Below are 20005 nucleotides of genomic sequence, written 5' to 3' on the forward strand. Positions count from 1 at the left end.
GTTATGGCATTAACATCGGAAATTGACGATGCGACATGCATCCAGAAATGTTCTTCAAACTTCTCAGTTTCATCGTAGACTATTTGCTGACATAAGCTAATGTGCCCAAAGCGGTGCTCTGGAAATAAATTGCATACTTGAGTGATACTTCGATATAAACCATTCATTTCTTTCAATAACATAAGTTTATTTTGAGTAAAACCTTATACACAATTTGATAAAAGAAATGCTAAAAGCTAGCACGCAAACAACGCAATCTCTCTATTGATCTCAAAAGAGAAAGATTACCCACGAGCAGATCATAGACATTCCTCAGCACAGCAGACAATTAGGACGGCGAAATCCCACTTTGGCACGATGCCACCGTGCGACATCTTAAGAAGATTAAAACGGTAATACCTAACCTGCTTGTCCGCCCGGGATTGCGCAAGCTTTTCCTCTGTACCGAGAAGATTTGATGAGACAGAGCGCGACCGTTGAGCACGGAACGGATGTCCTGGCGCAGTAAAATAAAGCTGCATAAGGACGTTCAAAGTGCTAACGCTATCCCAAAAATGGCACTACCGTCGTCGAGAGTCGGCGTGCATAAATGATAAAAGACAAATTGCTAACGGTTTGCCGGCGACGACGACGAAACTCGCCTCTTCCACGTAAGGTAATGAAGCCGAGTAGGAGTTGCGACGAACAGAAACTTACCACCTCTCAGTACTCCGTCCGGTGGGGGAGGAGGGGAAACATTTTCCGAATGACATGGGAAGCATATTGCCATCCGTCCGCATGTTTCCTCCCGGCGGCCGCTTGAGTAAGATATGCGAAAGAATTTACATTGACTGACTGCTGCTCGGGGAACCCTAGAAGGTGCTATGAAAATGAGGAAGCAAAAAGCATCCGAGAACTCGTAGAACGGTCGGCTCCACCTCCCTACCTAAGGCAACGGTCGCCTTTTCCACCTTTCAGCTCAGTGACAGCTCGGGAAGAAAAATCAGGTCTCCTTAAGACGTACAAATCCTTCTTCAAAGAAACGAATCTGTGTCAGCATCGCGTGTCCTACCCCCCCGTCCTCTACGGCCATTCACACAGACGCTCGGTGAGATTGATGCTCGGAAAATGGAAAGTGATACAGCACCAGCTCGGAATGGGTCCGTTCAGTGCTCGGGGAAGATGAAGAAGAACGCCTAGGGCATAAGGGCCATCCACGCGACGAGTGGGTGCAGCGTCGCTCGTGTGGATTAGTTGGGGATTACACATCTGACGAGCTGACTTATGGCGCTGTGGGCCGAAGACGCTTCCGACCGCAGGAATTGACTATTCTCGGCAGTTCTTGGACTTGGTCCCGGCCGGCGGCTGGCGAACCTCAACCTCAACCGCCATCAGGGGAGGTGTCGAAAACGGTTGACATTTGCTCGGCTAGCCGGTTGCCGGCACTCTGGTGACTTTTATGAATACCAATGACCCCAATGTTCGGGACAGCGAGGGAACGGGGGGGAGGAAAACCTCAACTATTGGTGTTTGTCGAAGAGGGAAAAGTCGCATTAGGCCAAAGACCCGAGAGATGGAAGCGGATTCTTGAATCATTGTATGCGACGAAAGCGACGAATTATCGAACCATGGGGCACATTGTGTGTTTTCATCCATTAGAAAGTTAGAAGCCCATCAACCGGGTAATGCTGTCTTGCCGGTCAAGTTCACCAATTATTTAAACCATAAGCCAATGGTTATCCATAGAACTTGTGCTTTGCACTGCCATTCCACCATGTAACTTCCATTTATCCACGATTGCAATCACTGAGGGACTAAATTGGCGTGTAATCCTCCTGTCTGTCGACCGCCCAACCGAAACAATGGCTCAAATGGAGCACACAGAATTCGAGTTCGCTCCAGCTGGGCCATCGTCGTGTGATGCTAAACATGCCACAAATTGTCATATTTTTCCAGTCATTCTAACCCGTTATTTCCATGTTCGCTTCTTCCCGCACAGGCCCACTGATAGACGTCCAAACGGCGGTCGGGCTGGACGTGTCCTTGCCGTGCGATCTGCTGCCAACTACAATGACCATGATGACGGACAAGGTCTACTTGGTCATCTGGTACAAGGAGGGCAACACAAAGCCAATTTACTCGTAAGTAGTTTCCATTCGACTGACCCTCACATCATGCACGGGACTAGCAAGCCGGGGACTTTCACTAACGTTGCCAGCGGTAGAAAGGGGCATCATTTCGCGTAGACGGGTTTTCGCATTGTCGTTGAAAAGTCTCCGGTGTCTAATGGACCGAACGAATCGTTGCGCCATCCGCCTCACTTATGCATCAATTAACATGACTTGACTGACATGTGCAGCATGCATTATGAAAATTAAGAAGATAGAGAATATGGAATCTAATTTTGAACTTTGAATAATGTTGCTTACCTTAAAACTCCAAACCTCGATTCACCTAGTATCATCTACCTGCAGGAACCTGCACTTGTCGTACATTCGTTAAGTGATTTCGGTATATCCTCAATCTATACCAGTTTGTCTATAGACACAGCAACTTCACAGCAATGGGAATATCCTACTTACCGTATTGGCACGTAGGTATTGCAACATTTTTCAGCAGATCAACCACACGAACCATTCATTTTTCACAAACACTCACTCTGAAAACACACTCCCTCCACGAGATGCTGGTTGAAAAAGAAATCTTTGATTGCACAAAACGGGAGCAAACACTTGAGCATATTCTGGAGTTTTTTTGCAAACCTCACATCACACAAAACCCGGACCCCGCACGCAATAAAACTGAACGACAAACTGCTCTTTACTGCTCAGATCCACGAGGTAGTTGTTGTCAAACAAAAGTAACACAGACTGACAGCACCGGTGACAGTTTTCAAGAGCAAAGTAAATAAATTAAACCAAAGATATGAAGTGCACAGGCGGCGGTGACGGGGAAAATGAGACGAAATTTGCCCAAGATACCATCGCCGGGGTCGATTCGTTGTGCGTTTTGTTTACCTTCGCCTTCCCGGACAGAGAGCCCGGTGGAGAGTTCCGGGTTGCTGGAACCACTTTACCGTTCCCGTTTTCCTGCGCATTCTTTCGCCACGGCAAAATCCTTACGGCGAGGACTCGGGAGTTTTCGAGCAGGCTCCCCCGGAGACGGCACGGACTTGCACGTTGTAAGCTCCAAAGAGCAATCACAAACGATAAACATCGGAATGCTAATGCAGTGTGGCGACTCCCGGACCAGCGCAAGCAAACGAATGAGTAAGCAAACAGAAATTCCTCAACCTCGTTGCGTCAAGATCATGGTTTAGGTTTATTTCAGGCTGATCAACGACGCACAAAACATGACCCACGGGGAGCGATGGGATGTCACCGGACGGTCGACCGGTAGGTCGTTATCGTAATCAAATAAATTCGTCGGAAGCGTCCTGTTCGGTTATGCGGCGCGTCCACTGTAATTGTAGCTGCCATGCGTATCGGCCATAACTGACATTTTGTCAGTATGTAGAGTAATGTTGAGTATGAATAATGCTCTACCCAGCACTCGGCAAAGGCCAGTGTTTGTCAGTCTTACAATTGCATTAAAATGCACTACAGGTCGTTCGAGCTGATGTTCGATTTTAGTCTCCCGCGGAGCCAGGCTTGCCGTTTAACGTCTTTTCGCCGATTCTGAGCACCCTCCGGAGTGGCACATGATCTTGATAACTTCCCTTCGGGTTCCGGATTTGGACGTTTTGATAGCCTTTCTGAAAAACCTCATTAAATTCCACCCTCCCACCAAACGGTCTGAGCCACACCGAAACCCGATGGATGCACAGTTAAGCTTCTTAACCGGCCATAAATCAGCGATCGAAGCGCTTGACATTTTTGTCCCGGCCCCGATTTGACTCGGTTGTAAAAAATATGTACACCAGGGGACATTAAATGGCTAATGATGGTCGTGTGCGCCACGGAACCATCAAAATCAATCTCTCCTCATCAAGTCAAGAAGGCGCAAGCGGTACGGTTTTATAGAACGGAATTTACGCAACATCTTCTATCATGTTTCTACTTTGACGTTGTATATTTTTCTTCCCTTGCTTCTAGGCCACCTGTGCAAAGACCACAGTTGAAAAAAGTTCATATCTTAAATCATCATAAGCACATACGCACGCATGGAAAAAAAACAGAACACCCACCGGCGTTTACTTGAAGCGAAGAAGTGTGAACCCAAAAGAAAACCCCCGAAGTTCCAATCCATCTTGACTTCGGAAGACTATTTGACCTTTAACGCTGGAGCATCCTGCCTTGCCCCGGTACATGGTCGCACGGGAAGTGACAAAAATCCCCGATCAAATAGACCCACATCAAAACCCCGAAAACGCCTCGATTGATAAAGCCAGAAAAACCCTGCGCCCTATGTTTGTGAAGCAAATATCGTTCCTCGTTAAGTATTCGTTTCGATCGTTCAATGTCTCCACCGTTAACTCCTACCGCCCGGGCTTTATCATACCCGAAGGAAGCTGATGTATATTTAGCCGAACGAGTTTGCCGATGGTTTCTTATCGTTACACCCACTCAACCCCAGCGTAGCTTTCTTCGCCCTCTCGCCATCTGTCAATAGCTGCCCTCCGAAGCCTCCGCTCGATCAACAAATAGCAAGGCTGCCACGAAAACCGATGGCGCAGATTAGATGTTCCTTAAATTGGACGGTTGCGTGTCTCTTCAATATTAAACAGTGCCTAGAGTACCATGCGGTACCATGATTTGTTGGATTATTCGTCATTGAATACAGGAGGTCGTTGGCCGGCAAACAAATATTTCAAGGTGTTCCATATAGGAATGGAATCATATTTCCATTTCGAATCCTTCCGGTTCGTGTTTTTTTTTTCATTCGGAAACACTTTGGAGTGAGTATTTCCCATAGCTGTCGAACGCGTCCTTTGAATTCCCGGGACACGAGTCAAAACTGTTTAAATGCTTGAAAGATTAAAATAACCGGCACATCAAATATCGTTTACCAACCGCACGGCAACGCATTGTCCCTCGTCAAAAGGGTTAAAACATTATCACGTGATTTGTCTTCCCTTCTGCTTCCCACGTAACACATTCCGCTTTTCGGGATGGGATTAACCCACTGATCTAAAACTCACCCGGACGCTCACGTATGTCGCCTGTACCACACCCGCATAGAAGCGCACTCCGACGGATCGATGTTGATTGAATGCAGAAGGCGGGAAAAAGAGTTTAAAAAACGAGCCTGTCCTCCCTCAAAATATTAGTGTTGTGCTTAATGAATCTTTTGGCGAGATTCATTCATATGAATCTTTTACCTAAGATTCATTCAGATGGATTCATGAATCTTAGCGGATTCGAATATTCAAAGCTTAATGAATTTTTCGAAACCTTAATGAATCTTCATGAATCTTTCATGGTTCTGTCATGAATCTCCCCGATTCTGTCATAGGCGTGGACAATGAGACCAAAAAAAAAAAAAAAAAAAGGTGGTCCCTCAACCGACTTTTGGTTGGTGACTTTACATCATTTGGTGTGTCTTTGGGATTCATGAATCTCGCGGCGAAAGATTCATGAATCCCTTATAAGGCAGAGATTCATTCAGATTCATGAATCTGAATCCGATTTACACAACTCTACAAAATATACATCAATAGAGAGACATAAAAATCAACATGCAGACAGTCGGATGGACGGAAGCCCAACCTTTTTCTTTCTTTCTGATACATTGGGCACTGACATCTGTTTTAATCGGATTACCGACTTTTTGGCTTTAGTATAAATAGCTTCTTTTTTTTTGTGTGTTCCTGTTTGAAAGGATTTGCCGTTGATTCCTGGGCTCGGCCAGGTGTGATGTCATCCGGTGGAGATTTGGAAGGCCAGCTCAGCGGACAAAATCGCGATATCTAAACCCTCCGGCCGATGCAGCTCCGGTGTTTGGAGTGTTTGATTTGACATTTTCAAACCGGATGCTTTTTCTGTATTTTTATAGATTTTTTCCTTACCTTCATTTTGGTCACGTTTATATTTTGATGGATGCCATATTTATTTCCTGTTTGAATTTTCATCCGACTAGAGGACTTTCCATTGCTAAAAGGATTTAATGTTCTGGGAGCTACACCACGGGAAACTCTCCGGACAGTTTTAGGTTTGAATCTTGTCTTCTTAATCTAGTTTGTATTTCGCATTCAAATATAGGATGTCGTTTTTTTATAATTATGTTCAAATCATCCATCAACTAAGCACGTTGTTAAAGTAGCCGTCAGAGCTTCCAATTCGATTGTGCTCAATAGTGCCCCAATGCCCAACGGCTTCGAACTCACTCACAATGTTTATACTTGCAGGAGAATGATATTTGTAAACTTCGCTCATCAATCGATCACACCACAGTGCCCGGGGCGGGCACGGGGCGTGTACGTGCATCAGGGATGTATACACAAACAATACCCGGGTCTGGACCGAACCCACAAGGTGTGCGTGCGAGCATAAACATGCGAACGAGCGCCCGGGGACGTTTGCACGGGATGAACACGGTCACACGGGAGCAACACGGCGGCATTAAGCTGCACGGCGTAAACACCCGAAAGCAAACAATGTTACATGCGCGTCGCACCGAGTGAAATATGGAAGTACCGGAAATTGTGTTGTTTCGGCATTGTGCCACCCTTTGCTGGGTGGTTGATTGCCAACTTCGTATGAGGTGGCGCTAAAAATAACACCCCTCAACGCACCGATAGCCGATGATATTTTCCCAGCAATCACACCAATTGTCGGTGCTTCTCACATACGCACCTGAAACACTCATTAAAATGAATTAATGTTTCTATTCGATCGTGTTTGAGGTCGATTTGTTTTACCTCTTTCCACTTATGGAAGACATTTCCATGCGAAGCTTAAGCCTCAATTTGACTCCCATTATGGACGCTATAAAATAAAGTCTTATGAGTCGATAATCCTTTCCTTGTGCGCGCTCACCGAACCTATAACGATAACAACTTTCCTCCCTCGATACCGCAAAACTGGTGGCGGTGGTGGTGGTGGTGTAAAAGATAATTTTTATTGCAGTAAAGTCATTGCCTTCAGCTTTGCGTTGGTACTTCAAAAAGGTTTACCAACGGCGGCTTTCGGTCCCAGAAGCACCGTCCCTCGCAAGGCCCGGGTTAAGTTGGCCCCTCAAAGCGAGAACTATCGTGCATTAAGTGAGCTCAAACGAGTAAATCTCGCCAACGGACTCCGTGGTGCGTAGTAGTATCCTCCGACTCGGCATAAGCCCCTTCAAGAAGTTCAGCCCGAAGTTCGTTACCCCTGGCTGGCTTATCTTATCGCCCCGCTGGAGTCACACGAAAAGACCACACGTACACGAGAGACTTCTATCGAGTCCTAACGCAAAAGGCCAAAGCCAGTGCGGTGGTAGTTGCCTGAACTGTGCAACTCATCACTGTACCTAATGGACCATATCCCTACTGGCCTCTATTCCGCACCGGATCGTTGAAGCGAAAGTGTAACTACGATCCGCAAACCCTGCCACCCAGTCCCCCTAACGATGGCCCACAACATCCCCTGCAGGGTGGTTGCCAAGTGTGTCACTTTCATTAGCTGCCAGCGTCTCGGAAAATTACCCTTCGCTATCAATTCCTTATGTTTACGTAAGTGATCAACACTTGGATTTTATTGGCCCCTGCGTCCAGAGGTTGCGTCCCGGCCCCGCCGTCGACGCCCACTTTGTAGGTGGCCAAACAGCCTCTCGGTTCGTGTCCGCCAACGATTCCGGCAGCAGTTCTCCAGTTGTCGGTCCGTTTGGGTTCGCTTCACTCGTTCGCAATTCGACACGTTTCGACAGCTTATTTGCCCCGGCCAGCTCCTCGACGGTGGCTCTCGATCGAAGTCATCTCGCGTGTCCCGCACGTTCGTAAAACTCTAACGAATCAGCCCGGTGGAGGCCGGGTTCTTCCTCGTTGGCCATAGCATGAGGTTTTCATTGCCTTTCACGAACACATTTTGCCATTTCTTTCATTTTCCCTTCTTTTTTCTTCTTCCTCCCATCTCAAGGTTCGACGCGCGGGGTAAGAGCCTCCAGCAGGCCATCCACTGGTCGGACGAGGCGGTGCTCAAATCGAAGGCGTACTTCTACTACGACACCAGTCCACCGGCCCTTCGGCTCAAGGGCGTCAAGCAGGAGGATGCCGGACTGTACAGGTATGTGTGCCGGGTTGTGCCTTCACTGTTTCACCTCGATTATCTGTTCTCAGTCCCGCCCGTGCCGATCCGCCCGGATTGATCACGAAGATTTCACTGAATGCCGGAAAACACCGTCTCACGTCGGGAAACTATGGGAGGGAAAACGTGGAAACGGGTGGAATAAAACTTATTCCCCACGGATACCTGGTTGGCCGCACTGGTAGAAAACTCGGAGGCAGGAAGCTCCTCCCGAAACCCGCCATTCGAAACATCTATAAACCCAAGGCTAAGCCTGACAAAGTGCTCACTCCGCACGTGATAGTGTTGCGAATTGAGTTTTTCTCGCGAAAGGAATTTTACCTTCAAGTGGACAAAAGGAACGACCAACAAAGACGGGGGAGGAAAAAGGATACCGAAATCTAGTTTCGTCTGCAAATCCTTCCGAGTGTTACGTTAGTTTTCCCGTACAGGCCAGAGATAAACCCACATTATATGGCCTTCCATCACACTGCGCCCGGCTCGGAATGTGTTGAAGATGAAGGCCGCAGTTTGCAATCAGAAAGGAATTTATCAAAACCATAAAATAAGCCATAATATCAATCAAATACGCGTATCGGAAACCGATGCGGAATTGCAGAAATGTGTATCGGTATTGGGAGGAAGTTGCCCTTCGAAGCTTATCCAGTGAGGTATGAATCCCTTCCTGGTTAGAACTGCACTCAGGTTTTCCGGTGGTAGTGCAGCAATAAATTTGAGGGTTGGAGCTTGTGCCGAGAAATGTGCTGGCAAGATGAGATCTAAATCGTGTTAAAATGGAAATTATTTTCACTGGCAATTTCACCACTCTTACTAATTCCATAACAGAAAAGAACAAAAATAAACAAAAAAAAAGTAACTTTAACTTCTAAAAACTTCTGTTACGAAATGGTATTTTGACAACAATGTAAACAGCGTACGTCGGCCCACTTTGATGTAAAAAGGGTTGATTTGAACTTCATCTGTCAGTAACTATTTATCCAACAAATTTCGGACAAACTCTAGCGCGCAAGTATTTTCCAAGCTATCAACTTGTTATTTTATTATCCTACAATCATACCAGCATACAATCTGGAAATGAAGCGAGGTTATAGTTGTATTTTGTTTCCTACAAAACATGCACACTTTATGCTTCTCAACCGGTGCTCCGTTCAAACCTAATGGTCCGGGTAGAGAATATGGGTGGATTAACTTGTGCTGGATTGAGTTAAAATTGTTCCTAATGACCGTATGGTTGGTCATGGTGATGGTCGGGAAAAAGGTTGAAAGGAAGTCAAGTGGAGCCCAAAAACCGGGTGAAAAACAATTCTTTCCCCGCACACACACACACGCTCAGACATCCTTTGTTGAATGTGTTTCAATTGCTTAGACTATCGGAGGGAGGGAAAATGAAAATAAAAATCAACCTACCACCCGCCTGAATAGCTTTGCGCCTGAAATGTTATCCTCCAGTTGGTAAAAAGGGTACACAACGACGCACCCAACGTGTAACCGTTAAATGGCGAAAAATGGCCACGCAAGGCCAGTCCTTCCGTGCCCCCCGACGATGGTGTTCATTTCGTTTCGCTTGTTTTCCCGGGCCGGTGGTGAAATATTCAGCACTGTTTGCGCCGAGCAGCCGAAAAGTTGCCACCATCAGCAGGAAAATGGCGAAGATGCTCAAACGAATGGTATCATTTTTGGCGAATTTTCCATCGCCATGGAAAGAGTGGGGGGGGGGGGGCACTGCTGCCGCAGTTTCCTCACGCGTCCAGCATTCCGTTCGAAAGTAATACACCCTCGGGGGGGTGGAAATATAAGAAATCCTTCCGAGTCCGTCCGACACTCGCAAACGCAAACAGGGCACTAAAAAAAGCGCACCAACGCCAGGGCGAAATCAAAAGTTTGCGCTTTCGACCGAAACGATTAAATCGACGAACGTGGCTTCGATTTGTTTGCTCGCTATTTTTCGACCTTCCCGGGTTCGGAAGGCACCCCGGGGGCCAAATCCGGGTGTAGCCTCTGGAACGCTAAGAATTCCCTTCGAGATCTCAATCGAAGCGAAGCCATCCTTTCCCCCGAAATGATGCTTTCGATAGGGGGTGTTGGCGATTTCTTTCTTTCTCCTTTTTTTTGGTTTGTTCTTGTTATCCGAGGAAAGAATCCTGGTACCGCAACATTTCACCCTTCGCCACATCGGACTGTTCCACTAGGCACTGCCACTGGATGGTTTCAATTGCCGAATGCTGAATGCGGCCCAGCTCTTCTTCGCACAAGTTTGTGGGGCGTAGTTCCACGAGCACATAACACTAAACTTGCACGAGTCTTACAGCGTAACGCCGATTACTTTCCGGCAGCCCCTCTCACCCACGGCCCAAACCCAGTTTCCGTATTTCCCAAAACACGTGGGAGGACTACTGCGGACATAATGTTGAAGGATATAACCACACTTTTCACCAACCCGTCCCGCCACACCAGGTCAATCCTTTGGCGCACACTTTCCCACCCTTCGATATGTACTCGCCATGCCACCGAGTGTGTACCACGTGTCACATTTTTTTTCCCAATCACTTTTGGGGTTTGCACGTCGGGGTCGAGGTGTGAAATACAAATATGGCAGCGTTTCATAAGATTTTACGACTTTACGCATTCGCACCCGAACGCGTCCCACCTGGCGCCGTGAGGTGGTGGTGGTGGTGATGATTTTGCGAAAAGAAATGATTGGAATTTACACCGTCATCGGGAGAGTAGGAAATGCGGAAATGGTATTCGATAAAAAGAGTGTAACTTCAATCACCCACCTACGCTGTATAGATTGTTGACGTCAATACCTGGCCATTGAAGTGCATCCAATTTTGATCTTCTGTTGTGTTTGGTGTTTAGTTTTTTTTACTTTTTCCTTCTACCTTGCGATGGTTACGGATTCCAAATATAAATACTTACAAGTTTATATTTGATTACATTTTCTAACGTTTTTTGGTTGGTTCCTAAAGAAACTTTTTGCTTCTTTGTTTTCATGTTGGCGTGCGATAAGAAAAGTTGATCAACATCAATTTCAATTCAAAATGGAATTTCTGCAATGGAAACGTTGTGGTTCAAATACATTCGTTACATGAACTCAATATCAATAAAACATTTGAATGGGCCCATACGAAGGCTAAAGCAGTCAAGACAACCTTTCAAAATTTCGCATCCGACACTCAACAATCTTTTCCTTTTCTATCCGATCAATTCTTTGATAGCTCAAAGCTCAATTGAATTCTTAGTCGATATTCCTTACATTTCGTCATATTAACCGCCATCATAATAATGCTCACAATACGCTTGCTGCATGCCTCCACAACTCCATCCCATTTCTACTTCCTTCGTTCAGTCGAATCCTTTCAAATACCACTTTGACCACTTATCGAGCCGAGTTTCATTCGGGTTGCCACAACACCCAGAAAAGGATAGCTTCTATTCTATCAACAAATCTTCATCCCTGGCACACTTGTTGTTGTTGTTGTCGTCGTCAAGTGCTCATCCTGGAGTAGCGATCGGTTTTTCCTCGCCCCGTTCGAAAAAAAGTCACCTTCCGATGGGCACTATTAGGCTGCCATCGAACCCAACGAGGGGACTAGGTTTCCTTTTCAGCTGCCCCATACCTCCCCCCAAAAACTGTTAGTTCAAGATCTCGTTTTGTCCTTATTGCCACTCACAGTAGTCGACTCTAGACTTGGGTTTTATTTTTTTTATTTTCTGGAGGCTTCCTTTTCGGCCTTCGCAAATATTCAAATCCAATTTCCTTCTCAAGACCGAGATCGTAAATTTTTGACAACAAGCGAAGCAAGCACGACGACACGGGCCAAGGAAAATCTGGGCCATCGAATCTTCATAGACTTGTCTTGCTTTTGCCACATGAAAGTATCCCGAAGGAAAACAACCTTCCGAAACGTCGCAAACATTGCAGATCGGGGAGCCGGCGGCGCAGGTTGGGAAATCATACGGAAAAGTTTTATGCGAAAAGCATTACTCGACGAGGAAAGGAAATAAAATAACGGACAGCACGGGAAGGACACGTTCGTTTCGCCTCGAGCAATACCCCTTTCTTTTTGGTCGGGTGAAAACAAAATTCGGACGAATCGGAATTGAATCGAAATATGCAAATTGATCCTAACAAGCGCAACCCTCGAACGACAAGGATGATCAATGCTGTTCGTAGTTAGATCTCGTGTTTTTGGGGGTTCGCTAGAAAACAAGGGACGTACGGGCAAGTCAAGGATTTTTCGGCAAAAGTGAAGCCTTGACGGTGGAACAAAAAAGGAGAAAAATCCATAAGATAAAAGAGAGGAGGGTGGAATATTATTTAAATTGTTTTTTCATACACGAAAATAATATGCGAGTCGAAATGGCATACGTTATGCTAATAGAAACATATTTTCAATGAGTATTGAAACATTTAAATCAATTCCACTGCCTTTGAACAGTAACGAAAATACGAATCGAATTTAAAGTACAAAAAAGAAACTTTTGAACTTGACTTTTTTCGATTACCTGCTATATTCTTTATTCTCATTTTGGAACAGTATTCCAAGATATTCAGATTCGCCAGGATTCTTGTACTATTTAATTCCTAATCTTTCGCTCTTGATATCCGTATCTTGTTTGAGCATTTTATTAGAATCTCACCTCACCGTCCACTAAACCTATTGTATTAATTTTTTCTCACTTTCCAACGCTCACGCCGTCGAATCACATGCAAATGCAGATGCCGAGTGGATTTTCACAAATCGCCCACGAAAAACTGTCGGATCCTTCTCGACGTGCTGGGTAAGTATGTGCATGTGTGTAAATTGCATGTGTGTAAGTTTCAGGTGTACGTGTGTATGTGTGTGTATGCCTTTGTCAGGGGGCAAAGGAAAAATGTCCGGAAATTGTGTTTTCCCATCGCTGTCTTTTTCCCATCCACCTTCCTTACCTTAAATCGTTCTGGGAAATTCCATTCCTTTGCTTTCTGGTTCTGGTCTGGTTTGATGTTGGCAAAAGAAAAACATCCTAAGCCACCGTACGGACACACATCTTCTCCCATCACGTGAGCTACATTTTACCCGGGTTATCAGCACTTATCTTTTTCGCTTATACATACACACCTACACACAGAACGCTGTACACATACGAGCGTACGACAATTTCCATTCTGATTTAACGCCTCGCCCCACGCTGTCTTTTTCTTTTCCAGTGCCACCGACGAAGATAACGATCCTGGATGAGAAAGGGGCGGCGGTCGCGAACAACGTCGTCGGTCCGTACCGGGAAAGCGCGGACGTTAATCTGACCTGCATCTCCAGCGGGGGCCTGCCGACGCCAAAGGTGACCTGGTGGCGCGAGCACGCCCTGCTGGACGACTCCTTCCTCGTGCTGCCCGATGGCACCGTCAAGAACGTTCTCTATCTGGAGAAGCTGTCGCGCCACGACCTACACTCGGTAAGTTTGATGCGTGTGTGTGTGCACGTGCGCGACGTGCAATATCATTTTCTCTTTGCTTTTCCTTTACCAATTGCGTTTCCCTTTTTTTTTTCTTTTCTTCGGTGATCTCGTTTTCGTGCCCGAGATGGTATGAGTTTTATTTCTGCATTATGCTAATGCGATCCGTGCGTCGTACCGTGCGATTTCCCTGATCCTTCGCAAACGGGAAAAAAGATGGGTCACCCGTAACCTCCCACCCCCCCGCTCGGGCTCGTGCACGAATGATTGATAATGTTTGGTCCGATCCGGAGCAGCAAGCCCGAGCCCGAGTTATCACTAAGTGAATTGTATCAATTTGCGCGATGTGTGATCCCCGGTTGGATCGTGGGAGTGGATCCAGAGTGTCGTATCGTGACAGGTTTTCCCAGCCAATGTGCCTTTAAATATGCAGCACAATTTAACATCCATATTTACAAACAGCAGAAGCAGGAAGGTACGGTGCTGTGAATATATGCCAAAGCATAATTGGTTCCTAAATGTGCTGAATTGATAAATGTTTCACGTAATTCCCAGCATTCGTAGATGTAGATAAACATAAACATCAACCCTGCAAATGTAGATAAACATTTCTCTTGAAGAGGAATGATTTAGGTCGTGGCTAAAGCCAATTATATTTTCCTTTGAATTACTTTCATTTAGTCGTCAATATTGACGTAACTGTTCACTCCTTGAAGTAACCGCTAGTAAAAACCATTTCCGCGTTCTTAAAAACACGGATAAGTGAAGTCAAGCAAGGTATCAATTTCTCCAAAGGAATACAAAATTCCTGTGAAAGCTCACACTCTACTGACGCTTGTCGCTTAGAATGCTTGTTAGGACATCGCTTTTTTGCTGACCCTCTGCTGACCTATGCCTTAAGCCTACGGTTAGTCCGTGTCCGAACCGGGGTTGGCCGGTAAGACTCCGACTTCTACTTAACGTACGATGCCCGATGACCTTTACAATTGGATTAAGATGTGTCCGCTTTTGCGCGGCCGAAGACGATGGCTGACTAGTGTTTTGTTCAACGGCCAGAGTTCCTTAGGTTTGCTTTCTAAGCAGGGAGGGAGCAAGAAGGGCCACTATTTATGTTCGGTGTAACATATTTACCACAAAGTCATACAGGTAATGATCGGCCAGGCCACGCACCTTTAGCCTTCGAGCCGATCGAATTTCCATACCTTCTTCCCAGGTTCCCAGGAGGAAAATAAACTAGGCCACAGATCATAGGACGATAATTCATTCAAGGAAAATAGCCACGAAAAGTCATACCAATTAGAGCGGTGAAACACCGTGCTTGCCAACGCGAGATTGTATTCAAGTTGTTTGAGTCACGTTTATTTGGGAAATGTGCGCGTGTTCACACTACGGTTCAAAGGATCCCGGAAGCGATTAACCTGGACGGCCACCTTCGATAACCTGCCTCCTCATGATCCCAACCAGGTGTTCCGCAAACCATTGCCAACCGGTGGCAACCAAAGCAGGGAAAGACTAATCGAAAAATTCAACCTCAATGACGTAAAGTGCCCTTTTCGGGTTAACAACGGTTGATTGATTAGCCAAGGAACCCTTCCATTTGCCGGTGCCTTAACGAACAACCACAATCCGGACGGGTGCTTTCCTTCGGGAGAACCCGAAGATTACATTTTCGATCGACTTTGAATGGCGTATCTGGGGTGGTCCGTGTTTTTCGGGGCCATTTTCCAAGAATCTGAATTGTATAACCACATCCGGAGTGGGTTTTTCCCGGGCGCAAGGACGTACGGGATTGTGCAACAACACGGGTGGGGCGGGGTGCGGAAGGAAATGTAGAAACCACCTCGTACCGGCTACCGGTTGTTGGTGTTTATTTTACGCTTACCATTACAGTCCACTCTACGCATTATTGTGTCTTTTTTTCCTCCTTCTCGCACGATTCCTAACATGACGGATTTCCTGCTTTTCCCATACCACACATCCATCGTTTGTTTTCGATCCAAACGGCTTGGAACGGGACGGAAGGGGGGAAGGTGAAGAAATTCGATTTACGGAATCGTAACTTCGAAATAACGATAATGATGATCATGATGATGAGCATAATGGTGTTGATGTTGTTGTTGCGAATCCACCCCATTATGGTGGCCGCGCCCGCGATCGATGGTTTTCCCGGGTTTGGAATGAAAAAAAAAACAACAACGGGGCGGGTTTGCTGGGATGTGTTACCGAAGAGTCATCAAATTTCAATCAATGCACGATGGAAGTCGTTTATCGTCGTGTTCGCCGTCGGCGGTGGGTGTAAAAACCATCCCATTCGATCCGCTGACGCTGGGATGATGTATATTATTATTATCTTCTATTTCACACACATTTCCAACCCCCTGCTGGATCGAACTAAAAATAAAAGATAGCCAGCAATAAACGAAAACCCGATGATCGATCACTTTACTCGAGCAGGAACTACGTCTCGGGCGATAAGAGCGAGTGAAGTGCAGATAAATCACGCTCTTTTCACCCCTTCGCCCGTCGCACGGAGGGAATCAAACGGTTTTGGTTTATTCCTACGAGTGCATCGTAATGAGGCATCGTTTTACAGCGAATGCAATTGCGTGGAACAACACAAGCACAAACTTTATTCAAAGGCATCGTTTCAAATACCGATGAAGAAGGGTTTGAAATGGATAAGTTTACTACATTGCTGCAATTGTGATGGATATTATAACATACTCCAAACAACCCAAGTTTTACCATTAGAAAACAAACATTAAAGATCCTATCACTTTACAACATTTACCTTCATCAACATTAATTTGTTGCTAACACATTACAATTACGCATTTTAGGAAGACCATTAAGCTACTGTAATTAAACGGACTTTCAAATTTGATTTCTTTGGGGAGTCCAAGAGAATTTTATTTCTATTTATGCAATTCGTAATAACTCGCCTGAAAAACAAAAACCGTTGCCCTTTTCACACAAACACCAGGCGGCTCCATTGACCGCTTTAACCCTCCCCAAAAATCGTTCAAACATCACAGAAATATTTACACTGAAGACAAATACTGCATCTTTGTCCGGATGGATCTGAGCTGAAACGCGTTCAAAACTCTTCCAAATCCCGATACAAATTTACACCCATAAATGAAACATCTTATTTTCGCACCGGTATCGATGCGCGGCGCGAACGGAAAAGTTTTAATTATGGACAAATGTTTATCGTTTCCATGTCTCACTCACTTTTTCGCTTCTTTTCTTCTTCCCTCTCCCGCTGCCAGGTCTATACGTGCCAAGCCAGCAACGGGCACGTCGTGCCGCCACTTTCCAGCGCCGTCAAGTTGGACATGAAGCGTAAGTAGCCAAAAGGATGAAGCCGTTGGACGGCTTGCGAGAGCAGAACTCCGCGTTGTTGTTGTCGTCGGAAATGTGGGACCCGACCGACCGACCGACCGACGAAACACGCCCGAAACACTACACCCCCGATGGTGGAAAACTTTTCCAATCATTAGCGTTCGTATTAGATCCCGCAAGAAGAGTGGCCCCGGTACAGGGGAAAAACACAAAGTTCAAACCCCAACCACCCCGTGCTGCGTTAGGCGAGTCCTGGCGAGGCCTTTAAAATTGTGTGAACCGGGTTCCTTTCCCAATTGGGAAAACCTAACCCCTTCTTTCGTTCGTCTTCTTGTGCACCCCTTTGGTGTCTTTTTCAGACCTGTGAAAGCGTCGACTGTTGCTCCATTGTTGGCGGCATCGGAGCGAAAACTTTTACTACCAGAGCCTGAGGAGACGTGGTGGTGATATGCACGCTGTCCCTTTCCAAGACCCCGCAGCGAACGGTGGAGGCATTCGGACAAAAAAATATGCCCGCAGGAGAGTGTTAATTAAAAATTGAAACATTTTCCATCGTGATCAACTTTTGCCGAATCGAGCACGAATTGGTATGCCATCTGTCTAATGAGTGTGTTTTAAAAGTTACACTGAAATGAACAACCCTGGGGTGAATGTTGAGGTTAGGTTGTATCCCGCCACAAACAGGATAGCATTAAACACCGGGAAGGGTTTTATGATGGTAAATCAATGGGACAACGCATTTTACGATCTCAAAATCGTTGGGAATTAACCTTGCATAAGACATCAAAATATCTCCACCTACATTTAGCATCAACCTCTGTGAATGTCTAAGTTAAAGAAACGAAAATGCAAACAACCGTGCTGATTTCGTCGATAAATGTGCATGCGTTGCGCAAAAGACGAACAATTTCCCTGCAGCGTACTGTTTTCTGTTGCTGTTAGTTGTGTGCTTTTGCCAACGAGCTTGACTATCCTCTTGAAGAAGCATACGATTTGTGCTCAACACAACTTCCCCCCCCGTCCTTTCCAACCGAGCCAAATGCCAAAGCTCCATGGTGCCAGGCGATTGGTTTCGTTTCGGACGGCTGTTTGCTGGTTGCTTTTTCCGGTGGAAATTGAATCGCAACGATCTACCCAACAGGCACACATCTACCTCCTTTTCCGCTTTTTTTTATCGCCAGAGATGATCGTGCTTCGGCATGGAAGACATGGGTCCGTCCTCTCTCTCTCTCTCCCGTCTAAAGTGAAACTTGTCCGCCTCGTTCACAAACATATCATACATGAGGTTCAAACATCGATGCATCGAAGGCTCGTGTAGCTCGTGTGCGAAAAGGGAGCATCACAATCGGGAAGGGGAGGGAAAAAAAGTGGAATCAGCGCAAACTGGTACGAAAAACAAATATCCGCCACGCTACGAGAGGCAGCAAACGGAACAAATTGGAACTCGACGCACCGACATGCTCTGGCTGGAAGGCATTCACAACTGCAATCGGAAGACTTGATCCAACTTCCCGGGAGTGGACCTCCGAACACTGCTCGTGGTGCAGCCTTTGCGAGATTGCTGCTTGTGATTCCGATCCGATCCTTCTCGGAGGTCGTGTGTTGTTAGGAGAGTTTTCGCAACCCCACGACCTCCGACCCAGCGAAGCCAATTTAGACCCGGGAACTGGAACAAACGGGACAAACCTGGGAACAAAAAAAATCACATGGCGTCGAGTTTTTTGCCGTTGTTTAAGGGTGAAAATGGAACGAAAATGTGATTTTCCCTGTTCTCTGTGTCGAGTGCTGCTGCTGCTGCACTCCGTTCGCGTGCGGACTTCAAACGACTGCTCACAATGTTTTATGAGCTGTCAAGTGCCTGGTACCGTTGGAAATTGAAATACTTGACTGTGTGGAGAACGTCTCTTTCTTCTCTCGGTGTCCCTAGGAGAGTATTAGTGCGTTTGTAGGTTGCATGCATAACACCCTGATGCCTTTTTATTACTCTGGCATTTATATTGCATGAAACGGCTTTAATTACAGCTCAAAAAGGGTTCCAAGTGATTGTTTGTGACTTCGATTTTAAAATTAAAAACCCCTCTTGTTGACAACAAAACGCTATTTTGATTTTTGCATTAGAAAAAAATCGATAAGTGCGTTGCTTTCCATTAAAGGATTCATGAAAATAAATTTGCGCTTTCGATGCGACAATGTGGGAAACCACCAGCACAACCAGGCTTCTCTTGGCTAACCTAACACCCTTCTAGCTGATTGAAAGCCCCGGAGCGATGAAAATTATCGGAACCCTATCTAACGAGCCGATTCCCCGAAGCGAAACCACCGTCGATGGATGGATCACTCTGTGGTCGGCATTTTCCGTGTAGCTGTAACCCATCGTAACATCGTTCGCCCAGTGGCAAGATTTATCCCGGGCGCCAGCTTGATCCAAATCCATTTCCCGAAGGACTGTCCCATCGCCATGGTTCGATTCGGATCAGCTTTTTTCTTCGACCACAATGACGGTTGGGAGCCGGAATGAAATGATGGTTTTACGCAAGTCGCCGAAAGAGACACTCTCCCGTGCGACCTCCCCCGGGAGAGGTGGAGGAAGTTACGACACGCGGGTGCTAATAATGGAAAGTGCCATAGTTTCCCTGTTTCCGATGTCAGCTATGACAAACACAGCGATCGAATCGAAACCACCGTAACTAAAATCAACGATCGCGTGCGAAGAAAAACAAACAAACTAATGTTCGTATCCAATGTCCCGAGCGACAAGGTTGACAGGCGTGCGATGAGTTGAGCGGAGGAAGTTTTTAAAATAGTCATCACCACTCAACCACCATCAACCCTTTTTCGTTGAGTGCGGGGGAAAAGTGGTCGACATTTTCCCTTCCAAGCGAATGGGCGGAACTAGCTATCATTGCCACCGTTTTCCCGAAGCAAAAGAGGTGGAGGAAACGACAGCTTCGTGCCCCCGGATAGGTTCCGGGATAATGATGCCATTTTACGAGCCCATAACCTCACCGTGTTGCACTTACGGC

General features: G+C 46.2%; 1 protein-coding gene across 1 annotated transcript in view; it reads left to right on the plus strand.

Annotated features, from left to right (window-relative positions):
- The first annotated feature begins 589 nt into the window (after positions 1-589).
- Positions 590-20005, plus strand: part of LOC131289346 (nephrin) — a 30702-nt gene continuing 11286 nt past the window's right edge. The window contains exons 1-7 of the mRNA XM_058318581.1: positions 590-655; positions 1283-1391; positions 1979-2120; positions 8031-8177; positions 12922-12983; positions 13393-13637; positions 16910-16982. Of these exons, the coding sequence (XP_058174564.1) occupies positions 590-655; positions 1283-1391; positions 1979-2120; positions 8031-8177; positions 12922-12983; positions 13393-13637; positions 16910-16982 (844 nt within the window). The remainder of the gene's footprint in view (positions 656-1282; positions 1392-1978; positions 2121-8030; positions 8178-12921; positions 12984-13392; positions 13638-16909; positions 16983-20005) is intronic.

The sequence above is a fragment of the Anopheles ziemanni genome, chromosome 3, assembly GCF_943734765.1.
Source record: "Anopheles ziemanni chromosome 3, idAnoZiCoDA_A2_x.2, whole genome shotgun sequence".
NCBI classification, from domain to species: Eukaryota; Metazoa; Arthropoda; class Insecta; order Diptera; family Culicidae; genus Anopheles; species Anopheles ziemanni.